The sequence below is a fragment of the Myxocyprinus asiaticus genome, chromosome 1, assembly GCF_019703515.2.
Source record: "Myxocyprinus asiaticus isolate MX2 ecotype Aquarium Trade chromosome 1, UBuf_Myxa_2, whole genome shotgun sequence".
In the NCBI taxonomy this organism is placed as follows: domain Eukaryota; kingdom Metazoa; phylum Chordata; class Actinopteri; order Cypriniformes; family Catostomidae; genus Myxocyprinus; species Myxocyprinus asiaticus.
This window is the reverse complement of record NC_059344.1, coordinates 16,844,817-16,865,252: the sequence shown is the minus strand read 5'-3', so window position 1 is coordinate 16,865,252 and position 20,436 is coordinate 16,844,817. Positions and strand designations below refer to the sequence as shown.

At 36.3% G+C, this 20,436-nt stretch overlaps 2 protein-coding genes across 3 annotated transcripts in view; both read left to right on the top strand.

Annotated features, from left to right (window-relative positions):
• Positions 1-3,963, top strand: part of LOC127450161 (dedicator of cytokinesis protein 11-like) — a 121,170-nt gene extending 117,207 nt beyond the window's left edge. Inside the window, exon 54 of the mRNA XM_051714052.1 lies at positions 2,599-3,963. Within this exon, the coding sequence (XP_051570012.1) occupies positions 2,599-2,688 (90 nt within the window). The 3' untranslated portion in view covers positions 2,689-3,963. The remainder of the gene's footprint in view (positions 1-2,598) is intronic.
• A 2,765-nt stretch (positions 3,964-6,728) lies between these two features.
• Positions 6,729-19,778, top strand: LOC127452789 (interleukin-13 receptor subunit alpha-1-like). 2 transcript variants are annotated; one of them, XM_051718549.1, is made up of 10 exons: positions 6,730-7,000; positions 7,277-7,419; positions 11,457-11,625; positions 15,445-15,550; positions 15,764-15,945; positions 16,174-16,310; positions 16,716-16,848; positions 17,223-17,322; positions 18,061-18,154; positions 19,026-19,778. In XM_051718549.1, the coding sequence occupies exons 1-10, from the start codon at positions 6,928-6,930 to the stop codon at positions 19,113-19,115; spliced, it is 1,227 nt and encodes a 408-aa protein (XP_051574509.1). In that variant the 5' UTR covers positions 6,730-6,927; the 3' UTR covers positions 19,116-19,778. The 2 variants fall into 2 exon arrangements, with proteins under 2 accessions (XP_051574595.1, XP_051574509.1); XM_051718635.1 differs by lacking the exon at positions 17,223-17,322 and having other exon boundaries at positions 6,729-7,000.
• The last annotated feature ends 658 nt before the right edge of the window (positions 19,779-20,436 follow it).

Genomic DNA, 20,436 nt, shown 5'->3' with positions numbered 1-20,436 from the left:
CCAAAAATCACATAAAGGAAACATAGAAGTAATCCATAAGACTCCAGTGTTAAATCAATGTCTTCAGAAGTGATATAATACATTTGGGTGAGAAACAGATCAATATGTAAGTCCTTTTTTACTCTAAATCTACACTCACTTTTACATCTGAAAGTCACATGTGGTGCCTGTTTAGTTTCACTTTCACATCTGAAAGTGAAAGTTAAAGGAGAGATTTAGAGTAAAAAAGATTTCTTTCTGCTGTGGATCGACCGATAGCGTGTTGCGTCAACAATGTGGGAGACCTAGGTTCTCGTTTGTTGTTGAAACCAGGAAGTAATTGCGTTCGCATAATCAGTGATGACTGCGATTCTGAGGTTCCATTTTCCCTCTAAGGTCACATTTTTACTCCACTGACGGTTAGGTTTAGTGTTGGGGTTTGGGTGTAGAGTTAGTAAAATATGCATTCCTCTTCACTGTATTACATCATTTACAACTAAGAACACCTTGCTTTACAACTTGCTTTTGGTGCCCCTCTGTGGACATTTCATCTGATAACTGGAGCTCACGTGTCCATATATTCAAAAACACTTCCTGCTTCGGCCACTGGGGGCAGTTGCTCAAGAACTGTTGACCTACCGTTGCCGAATTGACAGTGAGATATGTTTGGTTTAGTTTGGTTCTGTATACTACACTTGCATTCTTTTAAATTATGCTTCATGTGGTAACATTTAAATTTACTGGATTTATTCAAATAAAAAATATGTTTCAACCATAATACATTAGGTTACACCAACAAAACTAATTGTAAGGGTTCAGGTATAAATAGCTGCTTGGGGTAACAACTGGATGTTACCATTTTTTACAGTGTACACATTTATTGTAAATGTGGTTGTTATTACCTTAAGTTTTCTGGAGTGAATTTGGGTTTGGAATACGGCTTTAACTCCTGTAAATAATCGGACTCTGTGTGAACAGAACAGTATCAAGCACTTACACCGATCAGCCACAACATTAAAACCACCTGCCTAATATTGTGTAGGTCCCCCTCGTGCTGCCAAAACAGCGCCAACCCGCATCTCAGAACAGCATTCTGAGATGCTATTCTTCTCACCACAATTGTACAGAGTGGTTATCTGAGTTACCGTAGACTTCATCAGTTTGAACCAGTCTGGCCATTCTCCGTTGACCTCTCTCAACAACAAGGCATTTCTGTCCACAGAACTGCCGCTCACTGGATGTTTTTTGTTTTTGGCACCATTCTGAGTAAATTCTAGAGACTGTTGTGTTTGAAAATCCCAGGAGGTCAGCAGTTACAGAAATACTCAAACCAGCCCATCTGGCGCCAACAATCATCCATGCGATTATCTAATCAGCCAGTCGTGTGGCAGCGTGCAGTGCATAAAATCATTCAGATACGAGTCAGGAGCTTCAGTTAATGTTCACATCAATCATCAGGATGGGTAACAAAAATGTGATCTCAATGATTTGGACCATGGCATTATCTGATTTAGTGTGCACATTCAGTTTTCACAGAGAGATTGTGTCCCAAAATGACTTGACAAAAGACTTTGAGAAAGGCAGTATTAAATGTGTTTACTTGTCTGTCAACAGTTAAAAAGTATGTTTCTTTTAATTATAGTTTACATTCGTAAACTATTTACTGTAACTTATCTTTATGTAGTAAAAATTTTATTCTGGAAATTATGAAAATATAGATTAAACTAAATAAACTTTATTTATATCATATTTTATTTATTATATTATTTATATTATTTATTACAACAAAATGGCAAATAAAGTTTTGTGCAAAATCATGCAGTACATTTTTACATCTCGCTAACTAAACAACTTTGCTGGTGTTTACTTACCCCCTGCACTGGTTTCACAAGTTCTGATTAATTATTTGATGTTTAATTTTTGAGAGACAGTCTCCATTTACAGTTTAATCCAAAGAGCAAGCGTATGTGTAAACTGTCGTAAATATTCCTTAAAATTTTCTTCTTTTTTTTTCATAATGAACAAGGGAAGTTGCCAAAGTTTCTGAAAATGTCAAAGTTTTTTTATTTTATTATTATTCCGATAAATTGAATAAGTTCACATTTAAAATCATTCTAGAACTAAATAATTTCTATGCTGGTTAAAAGATAAGTTGCAATCGCTAGACTTTCCTTATGCTTATGATTTTTTTTTTGTGTGTGTGTGTCTCATCTCGCATGTAAACATTCTTTCTCACAGATGCAATTTCCCACAATTATTCTCTATAATCCCTTTATTTTTAATACATTTGTCTCAGAATAAGTTGACCACTGGTTAAAACTCCCTATCATGGGTACTAAAGTGTTTTGTCTATGTTTGAAAAAGACATGGTGTGAATGTAATCCTATCCTCTTATTCCTTCCTCTGCTTCTAATATTTCTCTGTTTTCCTTTATTATGCTGCCATGCCTAATAGATTGAGTTCTAGGTAACCGTTTTTGCTGTACGCAAGTATTTGTATTATAATGTTTCCGTATTTGTGCATGCACTCATGCATATCTTAATCATTAAGTAGTCTATTATTCCATTGGTTTCTTATTCCATTTCCAAAATTGATCTCTTCTCATCTTTCATCCCTTAGATCTACCAAGAGGATATGATGTGTTCTCTGTTGCAGAACTCTCTTCATGTGTTCAGCGCCATCAGCGGAACCTCCAGTAACCTGGGCTAGAACCTTTCACTCATTGTTCTTGACTATCAGCTCAACTGAATGTACAAATCAAGTCACTATAGGCCTTCAGCAAGCATCCCTCTTGCTGCTAGAATGTCAGCATTTTAGATGCCATTAGTGCCATGTTTTTACTTATTGTGTACAGCCAGTACTTTTTTTTTTTTTATTTGGGTTTGTGTATATATTGCTTTTAGAATTCTAACTGACATTTTAAAGTCACCATGATATCAAAATTGACCCTGTCTACACTTTCCTGTTCTTACTATGAACAATTCACATGTGCACGTTATTTTCAAAGGAAAAAAAAAAAAAACGCTGTAACTTCAACTCTGCCGCTAAAACAATTGTTGTCTGACATCACCATGTCCCACTTTTAGAAAATAGCGACCACTTTTCATGATTGAATCAATTCCCGATGGATAACATCAAGTCCCGTTCCACATTTTTCTCTGAAATATGTTACATAACAGAAGTAAAATAGGTTGTGAATATGGTTTCACGTTGACTTAAATTCTCTGTTGACAATATTTTGTAGATCTTAGCCAGACGGTCCATTTTAATTTCAGGGATGCCACTGGAAACTAAACTGATATTAAAATTGCGGCGCAAACCAAAGATTAAATGGACAGTTAATACAATAAGCTTACATTTCCAGATTTCATTTACAGTTGTAGCTCTTGAACAAAAAGTCACTATCTGAAAATGTCAGGTGGTCTTGAAGTCTAAAAATGAGTCATAGAGTAGCTATAAACATGATTATAATTATTTACTAGCAGGGCAAAAACACGTTGCACAAAATGGTTTTGTTTACTTGGGAATGCTTTTGTTTACTTGGGAATGCTTTTGTTTACATTGCCTTCATTTATGTTGATGCCTGGTGCAAACTGCTTGATGCAGTCATGGTTGACACTTCAAGACATCAGTGTTCCCATTGCCAACTGTCAAAAACAAGAATTTTAACTAACCACAACAGTATGTGGTAAAACCATATGACCTGTTTCCCTATTTTCAGTCATGAAACGTAGTAGCAGTGGTTACTGATTTTACTGAAGTTTGCAAGACTGAAAATGGAAACAGGTTGAAATTATATTATATATATGTACTGTATGCATAGCCATTCAACAAGAGAATGTTGACAAAGCCAACTTTGTTATTCTACAGACTTGGTCTGTTGATCGATCGATCTATCTATCTATAAAAATAAAAAAAAAGTTTGATAGATTGATTGACTGATCTATCAATCTATCTATCAAAGTTTTTTTTTTTTTTTTTAAACCTAACTTTCAGACAAGGCTTTGTCAAGCCAACAGCAAAGTTTGTCAAAACCTATCTAGTTACTTTGTCGATAGTGCTGTGCATGTGTGGACGCATGCAAGGATGTGTACAGTATTGAGAAAGCAGTATTTGCAAGTGTGGCAGACATCTGCCTTTCTTACGTAGGAGGAAGCGGAAGCCAGCTAAACAATCCACGTTAAGACTTTAAAAAAATAAAATAAAATTTTATACAAATTTTGACACGTAAGACACGTAAGCCTTTTAATTGCACTTTTCAGTGAAACAAATAACGGTGTGCTTTTCAGCATCACATAAAATACACACACTGCTTTTCAGCAGTCACGTCAAACACACTGACACACACAGACAGCTATGTGTGTCTCTCTCTCGAACTGAGGCTCTGGCTCCTCTTTATCTCTCTCCCGGCTGATTGCGATAATTCTCCCTCAGCCATCCATCCTTATCGCTCGGCCATGCCCTGCTCGCCACAGCAAGCAATTGTCTTATTTTGAATCTAGTAAAAAAATCTGCTTCTGATCAGAATGGACAGTGAATTTGCTAAAAAGAGTTTCCAGATATGAGTTTCATCATTTCCTTCAGGTTTCTACATCAGCATACTGTTTGAATGTGTTTTTTTTTTTTTTTTCTGTGATCTGTAATTCATTAGATAAACTAAGCATTTCTTAAGAAAAGTCTTTGCTAATGTTTGTTCTGAATTTTCTTGTTCTTTTGAAAAGCAGCATATTCTTGGATAGGGTGACCGATACCCTTTTCAAAACACATACACACAACATAAAATGTGAGTAACCACTTAAAAAGAAAACTGGTTAGAAAACATCTGTGGCTCATATCTTTGACCCTTGAAACCATTAAACATTTACACTGATCAGCCACAACATAAAAGTGGCAGCTGTCAAGGGGTGGGATATATTAGGCAGCAAGTGAACAGTCAGTTCTTGAATTTCATGTGTTGGAAGCAGGAAAAATGGGCAAGCGTAAGGATCTGAGCGACTTTGACAAGGGCCAAATTGTAATGGCTAGACGACTGGGTCAGAGCATCTCTAAAACGGCAGGTCTTGTGGGGTGTTTATGGTATGCAGTGGTTAGTACCTACCAAAAGTGGTCCAAGGAAGGACAACCGGTGAACCGGTGACAGGGTCATGGGAGCCCAAGGCTCATTGATGTGCGTGGGGAGCGAAGGCTAGCCCGTCTGGTCTGATCCAGCAGAAGAGCTACTGTAGCACAAATTGCTGAAAAACTTAATGCGAGCCATGATAGAAAGGTGTCAGAACACACAGTGCATCGCAGCTTGCTGCGTATGGGGCTGCGTAGCCACAGACTGGTCAGAGTGCAAATGCTGACCCGTCCACCACAGAAAGCGTCTACAGTGGGCACGTGAGCATCAGAACTGGACCGTGGAGCAATGGAAGAAGGTGGCCTGTTCTGATGAATCACGTTTTCTTTTAGATCATGTGGACGGCCGGGTGTGTGTGCATCATTTACCTGGGGAAAAGATGGCAGCAGGATGCACTATGGGAAGAAGGCAAGCCAGCAGCAGCAGTGTGATGCTCTGGGCAATGTTCTTGGGTCCTGGCATTCATATGGATGTGACATGTACCACCTCACTAAAGATTGTTGCAGATCACAAACACCCCTTCATGGCAGTGGTATTCCCTGATGGCAGTGGCCTCTTTCAGCAGGATAATGCATCCTGCCACACTGCAAAAAATGTTCAGGAATGGGTTGGGGTAATTTGATCTAATATGTAATGATTTTAAAATTGCAAATTCATGTAGCTAATGAGAATCCCTGAAATTGTCACATTGTACTTATTTGCCATTTTCAGTTTCGTTCAAGGTGATTAAATCCAAAGTTTTTATTTATTTTATAACCGTGTTTATAGAATTCTTGAGACGTTAAGAAATGTCAAATGTGACAGAAATTAACAGGAAATTGTTAACCCCTTTCCAAAGTGGTTATTTTGAATAAGCATGATCTTAATTTTTTACTCAAAGCAGCTTGCTGCCTCAGAAGTATTTGCCTAAGTTAACTATTGTCCCTATATTTAACTATAACCCCCCTGGGGGCCTTTTGACACACTAGGGATAAAAGGCCCCCTTGCAACCTTTTTTTAAATACATAAATTACTGTTACTATTTCTTTTCAAACAAATTGTTGCTCTATCAATATTCAATAAATATATATATATATATATATATATATATATATATATATTTATTTATTTATTTATTTATTTTTTTTTTCAATCTTGATGCCTTTAGCCCCGTTGTACCCTACTGAACAATTAGAAATACTGTAGGCTACTAATGTTCTGGGATGCCTGCTGAAAAGGATATTGTTGAACGAAAATACATATGGTTACTTATTTTTGATCCTTATGCATCAGCTGACTATGTCGACATATCTGTTGGAATATAGTTTAAAGTAAAAAAATAAAATAAAAAAAAGGGTCAAACTCTAGCTCAAATAGTTTTGTTTTTATAGATCCTAAAACATATGTCACGGCAATACGATGCAATTTTACGGCTGTTTTTGCATGTCCAATTGTTTAATCATTTTACAACGATTTGTACAGGGACATTGCACTATATAAAGGCACACCTACATGTTTTCTAAAGTCTATGGCATATTAATATTTTCTAGGGTACTTCACTGGAGAAGGGTTCACACACTCCTCCCACTCCGAAGTCTGTGTGTGTGTGTGTGTGTGTGTGTGTGTGTGTGTGTGTGTGTGTGTGTGTGTGTGTGTGTAGAGAGAGAGAGAGAGAGAGAGACTCCTCCAGTCTTTTAATTTGAGAGGGAAACAAGTCATGTTCTGTTTCATTATTATATCGGGTATGACTGTGAACGCTTAACAAGGGTAAAACGTTACGTTTTGTGTACTTGGGTTACGGGATTTCACATTGGACTTTTCACGGAATACTCGTCATAACCTTCAACGTGATGTGTCGATATTGGGATATGTACTTGATCATATGTTTCTCTGTCATGTTCGTTGGAGTTGAAAACGTATCAGGTGAGTTTACGTCTGTTTCGTTGGGTTGCCTATTTGTTCTGAACGCTTTTCCCCAAGTTTCCTTTGACAACAAGGCAAGTTACACTAGTGCATGCGGGAAATCCTGTATAATTCCCGAAACGTTATGACGTCAGATATCATCTAGTTGCGAAGAACCCCGCAACTAGATGATAGTTCTATCTACCCCCTTTTGGGCAGTAACGAAATTTGTTGTCGAGCCTTAGTCTTATTTGGATTTATTATATTCACTTCCATCACTCTTCTTGAATCCCAAAGATCGACTGCCGCCTCCGAGAAATCTGAACTTTATATGGCAACTTTATACATCGCCTTTCACGTTATGTGTGACATGGGAAAAACCTGAGGGTCTGGATCCTGACTGCAAAGTGAACTACACAGTGGAAGTGCGCCTTGGGCAGGTGAGTCATCTTAACCCGACACTCTTCATGGGAAACTTATTTCCGCTCATTGTTTTCGGTTTGTAGCTATAAACCGTATTTGCCTAACTATAATAAATCCTCGAAGAGAACATGAGAGGATAAATGAAAGTAAATAGAGGTCACACTTTATTTTACAGTGTAATTAGTAATTCTTGTGTGGAGCCATTTATAATTCGGTTGACAGATAACATGGACTTTAACTTTTTATTTGTCAACATCAGGAATGTAGGGTAAAGTTTATTTTAGACGATATGGGAAAGACTAAAGTTTAGGTGTTAACTGGTCATAAAACCTTTTAGGCTTTTCAGTATTTTAATACATGCCTAATGATTATAAAACAATAAAATATGCTGTTTCAAATAGTTTATAGCATGTAATAGGCTACCGCAGGACAAAGCTAATATGTCAACGACACATTTTTATTGTTAATATAATTATTATAGTAACAAAACAGAAAATTGATCAATCATTTTGGTAACACTTTGCAATAAGGATCTATTTGTTAACTATAGTTAATTAACATTAGCGATCATGAACTAACAAGTGAACAATTTTGTATTACGGCATTAATGAATTTTGGTTAATAATAATTTATGAAAATACAGCTGTTCATTGTTACACTGTAAAAAGAAATCTGTAATTTTAACAGTAAAAGGCTGTAAAAATGCAACAGAAAACATACATTAATTGATTAATGAGTATTAACTGTAAAATATACAGTAATTTTTTTTACATATATTTTAAAAGACAATACAGTAGTTTTTACAATGAAATGTTGTAAAAATGAAGTTTTCTTAGATGTAAAAAGTATGATTTTCCTGTTGTATAACAAGAGAGTACATGCACTTTTTACAGTCAATTATTGTTAAAATTACAGAAAAAAAACAGTAATCGGGCGTTCCCACAATTCCCTGCATGACCCATCACATTTCGTTATATTTCATGGGAATAGTTATGTTTCTTCTTATTTGTAATATCAGTTATGTACATTGGGATGTTCTGTTTTATATTTAATGTAGTTTATTTAATGTTTATTACATTATTTATATTTCACATGTGTTACCCTGATAGTGTTTAGTGTTTGTGTGAGTGACACTGAGCGCTGTCTCTACATGTTTATTTGTCATTGTTCCTGGAAGGGCCTCTATTGATAAACTCATCATGTGCCCTTCTGTAATTTTTATGGTGATCAACAATACCTTATAAAGTAAAAAGCAGATGTTTACCGTTTCAGAAGGTTAATATCACGTTTATGAAGTTTTTACTGTAAATTTAACAAAAACAATTTTTTTTTTTTTTTACAGTGCCAATGTGGTCATGTAAATTACAACAGTTTTAAACTAAAATTTACAGGTTGTTCTGTAAAGTTGTTTACATTTTTACTGTATTTTTTTACATAATTATTCTGGCAACCACAGCTGGCAGTTTTGTTTTGTAAAAACAACAGGACTTTTTTTTACAGTGTAGTTCATAATGCATAATGCAAACTAATGTTAACATATACAACTCTTAATTTCAAAAATGTATAAGTTGAAGTTAACATTAACCAAGATTCATATTTGCTGTAATTTGCTTCATTGTTAGTTCACATTAATTAATATAGTTAACTAATGTTAATGTATACAGCCTTAAAGTGTTAAGAGAGAACAGTTAGTGTTACCATACAGTATCTGTACAATGGACACTAAAATATAGTGGAGCTTATAGAGGTTTTCCTCTATAATCACACTGTTTGCCAGGCCCAAAAAACACTGAATCAACACTGAACTGCAGTGTTTATGGTGTGCTTTAGCCATTTCATGTAATCAAAACAAAAATCACGGGTTAGAGGCGTGTGTGGCTTTCTTATACTTTGGATTACTTAGGGCAGAATTGGGTTTATTGTAATTTTCCCTTGTACAAGTTTACAAGTTTACCAGTTTACAAGGAGAGAGTTTAAATTTCAGGATATGCGTTTACTTTTAGTTTCACTTGAACTGAAACTGTGCCAAGTGGCTCAAATGATACACGCCCCTTTAATTTCTTATGTATTCTCTATTGACTGTTGTGGTTTAGGAACTGTAAGGAAATCTTTTAATTGCATATAAAGAATTTCTTTGATTAACTGAATAATAAAAAAACTGATGTGATTGACCTCCACAACATAAATTCGTTCTGATTGGAGCATCTGATTTAGAACATGAAGGACTCTGCTGTGGCTGCTGCTGTGTATTGACTTTTTTTTCTTACGATTTTTGTTTTTTTACTTAATCCAGTTGGAATAACATTTCTTGACTTTGTTCACAAATGGTATCTGAAAACACACATGCACAAACATTTGACCATACTCCCATATGTGGATGTGTGTTTGCACACACAAAGTCCTCGGACATGTGCACACACTTACACATACACACACACACAATGTGTGTTGAGCGCCCTTTTGTGCATCATCTTCTCTGTACACTCTTTGAGGAATATGTTAAGATCTACTTATCATATTATGTTGTGTTTGGGCTCATTTGAATTGGGATAATCTGCTATAAGTTATGATATGTCATTGTCTATGTTATATTTATGTTTCAGGAAGTAATAAGGAAAAACATGACGAAAAATGCCTCTCCTGTTTATTATATTTATGTGTGTTAGTGGGAATTTAATTCACTAATACTCACTGCAGAAACAAATCATCTCATTGCATTCTACTAATTGAGACCTTTCCAACGATATACTGTATAGCACATGGCTATCTCATCTTTTTTATGGTTTACCAACTCTGAATATAATTGTTGATAACATTTCCAAATGATGAGAACGAAACCGTTCTTATTTGTCAGCAAATTAAAAAGCATTATTTAGAAATTTGTAGGATCAGCTATATGCATTCCAGATTCTAGACTTTAAAATGACACCTATTTTGTTCAGATCAAGCAAGTGGTTATCAATTCATTATGTAATTATTATTATTTTATTTATTTTTGCCCAGTATAATCTCAGTTCAATTAATCTTTCTATCAATTAAAAAAAAATTGTTCAATAAAGGAGTACAAAACCTGCAATAATTACTAAAAAAGAAGTTGATAAAAAGATTTAATGCAATATCTTGTGATAATACATGCAATATTAGAGATGTATAAACAATCTTACTGGGCCGGCCATTTTTGACCGGGAACACACAATCCATTAGCACAAAATGAACACAACACGGGTTAAGAGTTGAATCAAGTAGAAGTAGCATGTTATGGTTACAATTGCAGGTTGCCACTTTTTACCATGTATGTTGGTGCAGTTGTGTGATGATAAAATTACAGATTGTGTGAAACATCTCCTTATCAAATATGTAACTCATATTTTGTACAAATACTACAACTCTGAAATGGCTTGCGGAGCGGTGATGGCTATGATCAAGGCGTATATTTTATGTATGTTTGACAAGAGTGTTATGTGTTGATATGATAAAGCTTGACATATAGTTTTGAGGATAATAAAACTTGTTAATTTAAATACAGTTCATACAATTACAATTCATACCATTATAAATAAATGCTTGTTCAAGACCCTCAGCAACAGACTCACATTATGTACTGTATATAACAAGATATTAAAACAAAATTTTTTAAGATGTATAATACTTGGTAGCAAAAGGTAGAGGACACTGTGTGCAATTTGTACAGTGTTGGATCTGGATTCTTAGCCGCTTGTGGGTTTTATGTGACTGTGGTTTGTGAGTTCAAAATTACAAGGAGCAAAATGTAAGCATCTAAAGTGGGGCTAGGGGGGATTTGCATCGAGCCCCTCAGAAACTTCTGATGCCTCTGCCCTGACTGACAGTGATCACATGCTAGTACCAGCCCTGAAGTAAACACAAAGACACACATATTTTGTTTTTGAAGATTTACACGAGGATATGTGACTGAGCCCTTCATACAGGGGAATTATGTCCTGTGTTATTTAAACAATGCCAAGCTGTAAATTTAGCTTTGTAATAAATTTAGTTGATTTTACAGCACTAACTCCTTTGGAAATTCCTCCAACAGGACTGTCCTCCCAACAATCTACTACAAACAATAAAGACCAATGACTTGAACCACACATTTTATGTGTCCAATGAGAATGGACTGTGCATCATTGTTAAAACATACCCTGAAAACTGTGGAAACAAGGACCAAAGCTCACCAATCAAAATCACCATCCCTCCACTTCCAGGTACATGACAGCCGACTAACTGATGTAAACAGTGCTTATTATGTAAGAGGCTGTGTTTCCGTTTTTCGGTTATTATATATTGTGCCAGTACTATTTATCTGTTTATTTCTAAAGAAACTTTAAGACTGCCTAGCATGGCAGCATACTTGGTTATATTGATCATGAGCAGCATGTGTACTGTTTAATCGTGTTGAAACGTAATGTTCTGACTGAGTGACATTTACTTTTACTACATGCTGTACCATCCAAAAATGTTATTAATGTTATTTATTTAGTTACTAATGTTATTTTATTTATTTAGATATTTAGTTTGTTATTAATTACAAACTATATATCATTTATGTCAAACATTGAAGTGTTCAGCTTCAATAGCTTCAATGTTTGATCACTGTTTTATGATTGGAATGATCCATTGACAGTTATAAAATAATTTGTGACAGGAATACAACTGAAAACATGCAAAAGCAATATGGGAATTCATACCTTTTTTAAATTTTATTTAGAGCCATAGATAAATCCAATTCGTCACACATGAGTGACACATGAGTGACATGGCAAGCTTAAAGTACATAACACCCGATTGTAACTTTAGTCCAAAAAAGTGAAATAATGATGGAATGTCCATTATTTACTTCATAATTCTTCTGAGAGAAAAAACGTACATACAGTAAACATTCTCATAACGCAAATGCACCCCGAGCAGCAGTTCTGTTGTAAAACTGTATATGATTCCCAAAAAGTAAATTGAACAAATTGAGCGTCCACCAAATTTGTATTTAATTTTATTCAAAATAGCCAACCAAGTGGCCTTTTGATGTCCCCAAGTGGTAATTTTTGGAAATATGCCTAAAATAAATCCTAATCTATGCATTTTGGAAGTAAAGTGTTTAGCACAGAATTTTTTTTAAATTTAATTTTATAAGTTATATATACTGTAAATAGCCAAGATCCAGTCCGCATAGGCTTATGCCTTTGTCTGCCACCCGTTGGGCATCGCACCCATCCCCTGTTTTCCTCCTTGCAGGTGGTGAACCCACAAGGCAGTGACCCCATGTTAGTCTTTTGTGCTGAGCCCGGCTGGGCCCCATGAGTCAAAGCCCAGCCACCAGGCTCCTCTCCCAGGAGAGCTCCTCTCCCAGGTCTCCCTAATCCAGGCGAGGTAACTCTACTGCCACTTGGTGACCTCTTCATAGGGGGTTAGGTTGGATCGCTCTTTGTCTGTCCCCTCGCCTGGCCCAATTTGCTAATGCTCCAGACAACACAGCTCCCAGGGTCACTGGGGCACTCAAACAACTCCAACACAGTAAGGTGGCAATCCATGGAGGGGATTCCTAGGCCATCTCTCTGGCTGAAGTTACTGAGGCAGTCAAAAATATCAGAAGTGGCAAGGCCCTGCGAGTGCATGAGATTCACCCTGAGATGCTGAAGCCCTGGATGTTGTTGGGCTGTCATGGCTGACACGCATCTTCAGCATTGCATGGAAATCGGGGACAGTGCCTGGGGATTGGCAAACGGGGGTGGTGGTTCCCATTTTTAAAAAGGGGGAGCAAAGGGTGTGTTCCAATTATCGAGGGATCACACTTCTCAGCCTATCTGGGAAAGCCTCAGCTAGGGTGCTGGAAAGAAGACTGACCAATTGTCGAACCTCAGGTAGAGGAGGAGCAATGTGGATTCTGTCCCGGTCGTGGAACAGTGGATCAGCTCTTTACCTTAGCGAGGATCCTAGAGGGAGAGTGGGAGATTGCTCACCCAGTCTACATGTGTTTTGTGGACTTGGAGAAGGCTTATGACTGTGTCCACCAGGGTGTCTTGTGGGGGGTACTAAGGGAGTATGGGGTCTCAGGCCGCTAATGCAAGTCATTGGGTCCCTGTATAATCATATAATGTCCGCATTCTCGGTGGTAAGTCACGCTTGTTCCCAGTGGGTGGTGGACTCCGCCATGGTTGTCCCTTGTCACCTATCCTGTTTGTGATATTCATGGACAGGATTTCAAGGCACAGCCAAGGATCGGAGTGTGTCTAGTTTGGGGGCCTCAGGGTTTCATCTCTGCATTTTGCGGATGATGTTGTTCTGATGGCATCATCAGGCTGTGACCTCCAGCATGCACTGTAGTGGTTTGCGGCTGAGTGCGAAATGGTTGGGATGAGGGTCAGCACCTCCAAACCTGAGGCCATGGTTCTCTATCAGAAAAGGGTGGATTGTACCCTCTGGGTAGAGAGTGAGCTACTTCCTCAAGTGGAAGAGTTCAAGTATCTCGGGGTCTTGTTCACAAGTGAGGGTAAACTGGAGCATGAGATTGATAGGCGGATTAGTGCAGCGGCGGCAGTGATGAAAAGGGAGCTGAGTCTGTGGGCAAAGCTTTCAATTTGCCAGTCAATCTATGTTCCTGCCCTCACCTATGGTCATGAGCTTTGGGTATTGACCGAAAGAACGAGGTCACGGATACAACAGCCGAAATGAGCTTTCTTCGCAGGGTGGCCGAGCTTACCCTAAGAGATAGGGTGCGAAGCTCAGACATCCGGGAGAAGCTCGGAGTAGAGCTGCTGCTCCTCTGCATTGAAAGGTGAGTTGAGGTGATTCGGGCATCTGGTCAGCATGCCTTCCTAGGGAGGTGTTCCAGGCATGTCCAACTGGGAAGAGACCCAGGGGCAGACCCAGACCATGCTGGAGGGATTACGTCTCTCGGCTTGCCTGGGAACGCCTGGGGATCGCCCAGGAAGAGCTGGAGGATGTATAGGCTGTTTTGCTGAGTCTGCTACCACCATGACCCAGACCCGGATAAGCGTAGGATGGATGGATGGAAAATTGATGGATGGATACTATATTATATACAGTATATATATACACTGTATATATACAGTACGTATATAATAAAATAAAATAAACTGTGCTAAACACTTCAGTTCCAATATGCATAGACTTTTCTAACTTTTTTGCTTTTTCACTTATATTACTTTGAAAAGTTATTGGGAAAATAAAGCCCTAAGTGTCCTCTTTCAGAAGATACCAAAATTGTAGCCCAAAGTGATCTTGAAATTGCGTTATTTTAAATCAAGAGAGACGGGCCTCTATGCATGATGTTGAAAGCTAACTTGAGGTAATTAAATCGGTTAACGTTGTTTATTGCGTTATCTCACAGTATCTCTTTTTATTGTCTATATAAAACTGTAAAAACATTTTGTCAGATAACTTTAAAAAAAATTACTTTATATGAAAGCATTTAATGTAACTGGTTTAAGTCCCATTAATATCATAATTACATCAATATTTTTTTTAATTATTATTTATTAAAATATTGGGACAACCTGCTGCAGAAATTACACGCTTTACCACTTTTTACAGTGAATATGGTTTGCATGTTGCATTGGCCACAGATTTGCTATCAAAATCCAGAGTCATGTTGAATCATGTGTTTCCCTTGATTAATTGTAAATAGAGAGGTCTAATGGTAGTTTAGGAATTCTAAAGCACTAATGGAAGCTACAAATGAACGTTTTGTGTTAGTTTACACAATAATAATTATTATTATTATTTTTTTTTTATTTATTTTTTTCAGCTCCAGTATTTTGCCTTATAATTTGACACCATGAACTTTAAAACTCTTTTAAACAGGAAGTATTTCATTGCTTTGTTAAAATTCAACTTAGGATATACAGTACGAGTGATCTTTACACCATTCATTTTCATGGAGACAGGGAACTCCCTCAACCATTCAGATTCACCTATTACATAATTAGGAGATAAATGTTTCACTTTTGTCAGTCTAACCTTGAAAACTGATTTGAAAACTTTTTTATTTTATTTATTTTTTATTCCAGTGACGCTGGTGAGAAACTTGAGCTGTTTCTATTATTCCGGAGACAGGATGATTTGCACTTGGGATTCTGCTGCAGATGATGTCCAAGACCTCCGATTTTATTACTGGTACATTTATATTACATTAAATTAAGTTATTTTTTTCTTGGCAGATTCAGATTCTTACCAAAGCAACTTTCAAGAAAATTTAATATATTGTATTCATGTCAATTAAAGGGATAGTTCACCCATATTCCATCAATCATATGTGGATATTTCCCATATATTAATATTCTTTGCATCCATGCACTAGTCAGAAAAAAGTCTGTTGCTCATTTTCAGGTTACCTAAGAATGAATCGGTCAAAGAGTGTTCATATTTAAACAAGACGAAGAAGACTGAATGTACCATATACAGTAAATATTTCAAGCATTCAACAGATGACATGTTCTATCTGTTTAATGGAACTCTCAAGGGAATTCCTGTTAACAACACTTTCAAGGATAAAAATCCTTGGAACAAAGGTAAACATACTTTCTCTCTTTGTAGCCTTCTCTAAAGTCAAGAAGACAATACTAGTTTTCTCAGTTACTAAATACCTGGTCCAAAGATAACATTTTTATTTTCACAGCAGCAAACTATTTGAATCAAATTGTTGATCTCTATTAGTCAAAATGAAGTCCAATGCTACACCATTTAAAACTGCTTAATGGAAGACAAATTATTTGGATTTTTGTTGGCTTACTTTTCAGCAAAACTAAACACACCCAAACTGAAAATCGTAAGAGTCGGGCATAGTCTCCATTTTCAAACGATCAGGCCACAGTTTAATGATTATGGAGAACAGTGCTTTGGCTACAAGTACATATACAGCAAGTGCAATGAAGAGGTAAATCAACCTTTCTTTTATATTTGCTAATGTAAGATCAGGTCTGTGGTGCGGTGTATAAGATTTATGCATTTCAATTGCATGACAAATTTCCATCAAACCAATGTACATATTGTAAATTCAGGACAAATGCAAAGTATTCGATTGGAATCAATGAGGAGTATGAACTTTGTAAGCAAAATTCATACGTTTTACTTTAAATAGTGCAGTTTGGTAACTGGCGTTTAATTTGGTTCTAATGGAACTCGTTTTAAACTTAACATAGTTCAGTACATTTAAATAGATATAATGTAAACCATTTGTTTAAATCTTACATTATACAACATATCATAACATGTTGTATTATGTTGAAACATGATCCAGCTTGTTTTACAACTTTTTTATTTTTCCTGAATATTTGTGAAGAGTGTCGAGGTGGAGGGACATATCAACCATACAGTTGAATATGACCCAGCTTGCAAGTACAGAGCCAGAGTGCAGAACATCTTCAAAAACTGTGGTGAAGGGGAAAGTGAACTGAGTGAAGAGGTGGAATACGGTACGGCTTGTTCTTGAAAGCTCATTTCACATGGAAACATGACAGAAAAAGATCAGCAGCAAAGATAGCGATACCATTAATAAGCTGAACTATTACCAGGTAATACCAACACATAATAATGGTAGTAATGATGATGATGTTAATAATGATGCAACCGAATGCTGTTAGCAGTTCCACGATCTAGACCTTTCTGTGGTTGCCCCCAAGTTATAGAATGATCTCCCTATTCACATCCGGTCCTCCCCTTCAACTGAGATTTTTAAATCAAAGTTTTATCTTTTTGAATTAGCTTTTAATTCTGAGTAATGAGTGAATTTGTAAGAGATGAGTTGAGTTGAATGATGATCATCATTAGCCTCTTTGTGCTATCATAGGTGAGAACAGTCATCCGAATTTGCCTGGGTTGCTGGCAGTCGTTATTATCCCTCTCATAGTTTCCTGTTGCCTGATAGTGTCTCTGGTGCTACTCAGAAGGTGATGAATGATTTATATTTTTCATTGTTCTGCTGGCCTCTCTGAAAAGATGAAAGTGCAACAATACCTTTGTATTACAATACAAGACTGCAGTTTTACGTGAATGAATTTAACCAGATCAAACTCTGACTAAGGGCGTAGCCAGGAAATGACTTTTGGGTGGGCCTCAATAAAAATAGAATTTTCCTTAGCAACAGAAAGTCAGCACATTCAAACAGTTCTTTCACACTTTCAGAAAGGAGAACTATTTTTCAAATATATTTAAAGTAAAATAAAAAAACTCTATTATTCAGGCCCAGGCCCACCCCGGCCCACCCTTGCCTACACCACTGACTTTGGTGTTGAAAACTGGCAAATCTCTTTAAGAACTGCCAATGTGATATCATTCGTATCCATAGGAATTGTTACTTTAATTCATCTGAATTTCAATTTAATTTCTAAACAAATTTACCATTAAAAATGTATTTTTTTAGAAACATTTTTCCATTATTTAGTATTGCACTTCGTCATCTGTGGCGGTACTCTCGCAAAGGTTCAGGAAATTTCAGTTCTGGATTTGTATATATTGAAATTGTATATTTCAGTGTTTTTTCAAAAAATGTATGTGTAAAATTAACTTATGAATACCAAAAAGTACAAATGAGATTACCCCGGAACTTCAGATATACATGATTGTTTGCACTTTTTTTTTGAAGGTCTGAAATGAATTGAAATCACAATTTGCTTCTCTTTCTTCAGGAACAAAAACATCATACTCCCAAAAATTCCAGAGCCAGGGCCTTTCTTTAAGGACATGTTCAATAACAATATCAGAACGACTGAGGATCTAAGGGTAATTTGTGCAATCATTTATACAGCACGTTTTACAATCAAATACTATTCTAATGTACAACCCCAATCCTGAAAAAGTTGGGAAAGTATGGAAAATGCTAATAAAAACAAAATGGAATAATTTGTAAATTATATTCACCCTGTGTTATATTGAACGCACTACAAGAACACATTATTCGAGGTTTTACATTATTATTATTATTATTAGTTATTATTTTATTTATTTTTTATTTTTTGGAAAATATATGCTCATTTTAATGATGATTGCAGTGCACTCCAGAAAAGTTGGGACATTCAAGTGTTCACCACAGTGTAACATCACCATTTCTTCTAATAACACTTATTATGTTTTGGGGCACTGAAGACACAAGTTTGTTTGCAAGCTGAATTTTCCCCCATTCATCCATTATGCAGGTCTTCAACCTGCAATTGTACGGGGCCTTTGTTTCCGTATTTTTTGCTTCATAATGCACCACACATTCTCAATTGGAGACAGGTCGGGATTGCAGGCAGGCCAATCTAGCACCCGCACTCTCTGCTCACGCAGCCATGCACTTGTAATGCGGGCAGTATTTGATTTGACGGTAAGTAATTTGGAAAATGCATGGACGTCCCTGGAAAAGATGCCGTCTGGATGACAGTATATGTTGCTCCAAAATTTGTACATATCTGTCTGCATTAATGGTGCATTTGTGGTTGTACTTACTCAACCCTCCAGCAATAACTTCGCAAATGAATTAATATTATCATGATTCCGATATGAATGTTCTTTATGTCAGTTGACCCTGTTACAAAAGTAAGTGTAGATGGGCCAGTCCTGTTTCAGAGCTAAGATTAATAGTATCTTTTACTATTATCTTTTTCCTCCACAGAGCCCTGCATTTGGTAGACTTTATGTCCCCACTGAAGAGTTCGTAGAAAGCAAGATAAGTCTTGAGCCTGACACCACATTTCTTCACTAGGGACCATGATGAATGTGCCACACATGAAAGGAGTAAAACCTGAAACCACTGAAAAATGTTCAGCAATGGATTAAAACATTTCAATCAGAGCAGACTCGAAGACTAACGTTTAAACTTACTACAACTCTTTTTGTCCATCTATTTCATCAAGGACTACAATGAACACAGGATGCTCACTTTTTCTACATGTACTTTGACCTCACCGATTAGACATTTTGCTGTGTTGCCAGTAAATTGCTCTTCCTTACAAAAATGACTTGTTTAGATGAATGTATTGTGAAGATAAGTGAAGCAATCAATGAACTTTACTGGAGAAAGTTGGTTGAATCTGCTTATCTGTTAAGTGGAACCGGGGTTGTGCAGGGACCAAGTGGAATACAGAAGCTTCAACTCACTAAATGCAATCCAATAGAGAAACACGGCATAAAAAGTTTCATGGACTATGTGAAAAATATCCATACTTCATTTCTTGTACACCATTGCTAAACATTTCCATGCTGGTATATATAGCCGAGTTTTATAAGGATGTGGAGTTGTTGCTGCACATCGTTTACCAACTAAATATTCTTATAAATGTACAGCTACAAAAAATTATTGTGTAAAGATATGGTTTTCTAGACACTGTGAATAATATTATGTGTATTAAAGTATGTTTTTTCTTTACGTGGAGTGTCTGTGTAAGTGCAAATGTGTATACTGTATGTATATATAACTTCATGACGAGACAATGCATTTAGAAACAGTAAAAGTAGAAAGTATATCAATATTTTATCAGGATTTAGGAGCACAAATCCAATTTTTGGTTTGTATGTAAATATAACGGCATCACAGTTAATATTTGTTTCTTGTTAAGACACATTGTAGAAAGCTTTTCAATGAGGCAGGGAGACGGATCTGAAAAGAATCAGTGACAAATTATACTGACATAAACGAATGACAGAAAAAAACTATATTTTATTATTTTTTATGGAACGAACCTTACAAAGGACATGTCAGATGCATGTGGCTAGAGTCTTTTCTATATTTTAAATTTTTGCTTATTGATATTATGCTTGAAATCAACTATAATCAGAAGTTATGCAGTCATATTCATATATTCATGTTTATGTACTCAGTTTTATATTCATTCATATCATCACTGTATAATTATCATTATATTCATGTTTGATGCCTTATGTATCCAAAGTGTATCCGTGAGATCTAAATGCATGCGTGAGACCAAAAATACAGGTGCATCTCAATAAATTAGAATGTCGTGGAAAAGTTCATTTATTTCAGTAATTCAACTAAAATTGTGAAACTCGTGTATTAAATAAATTCA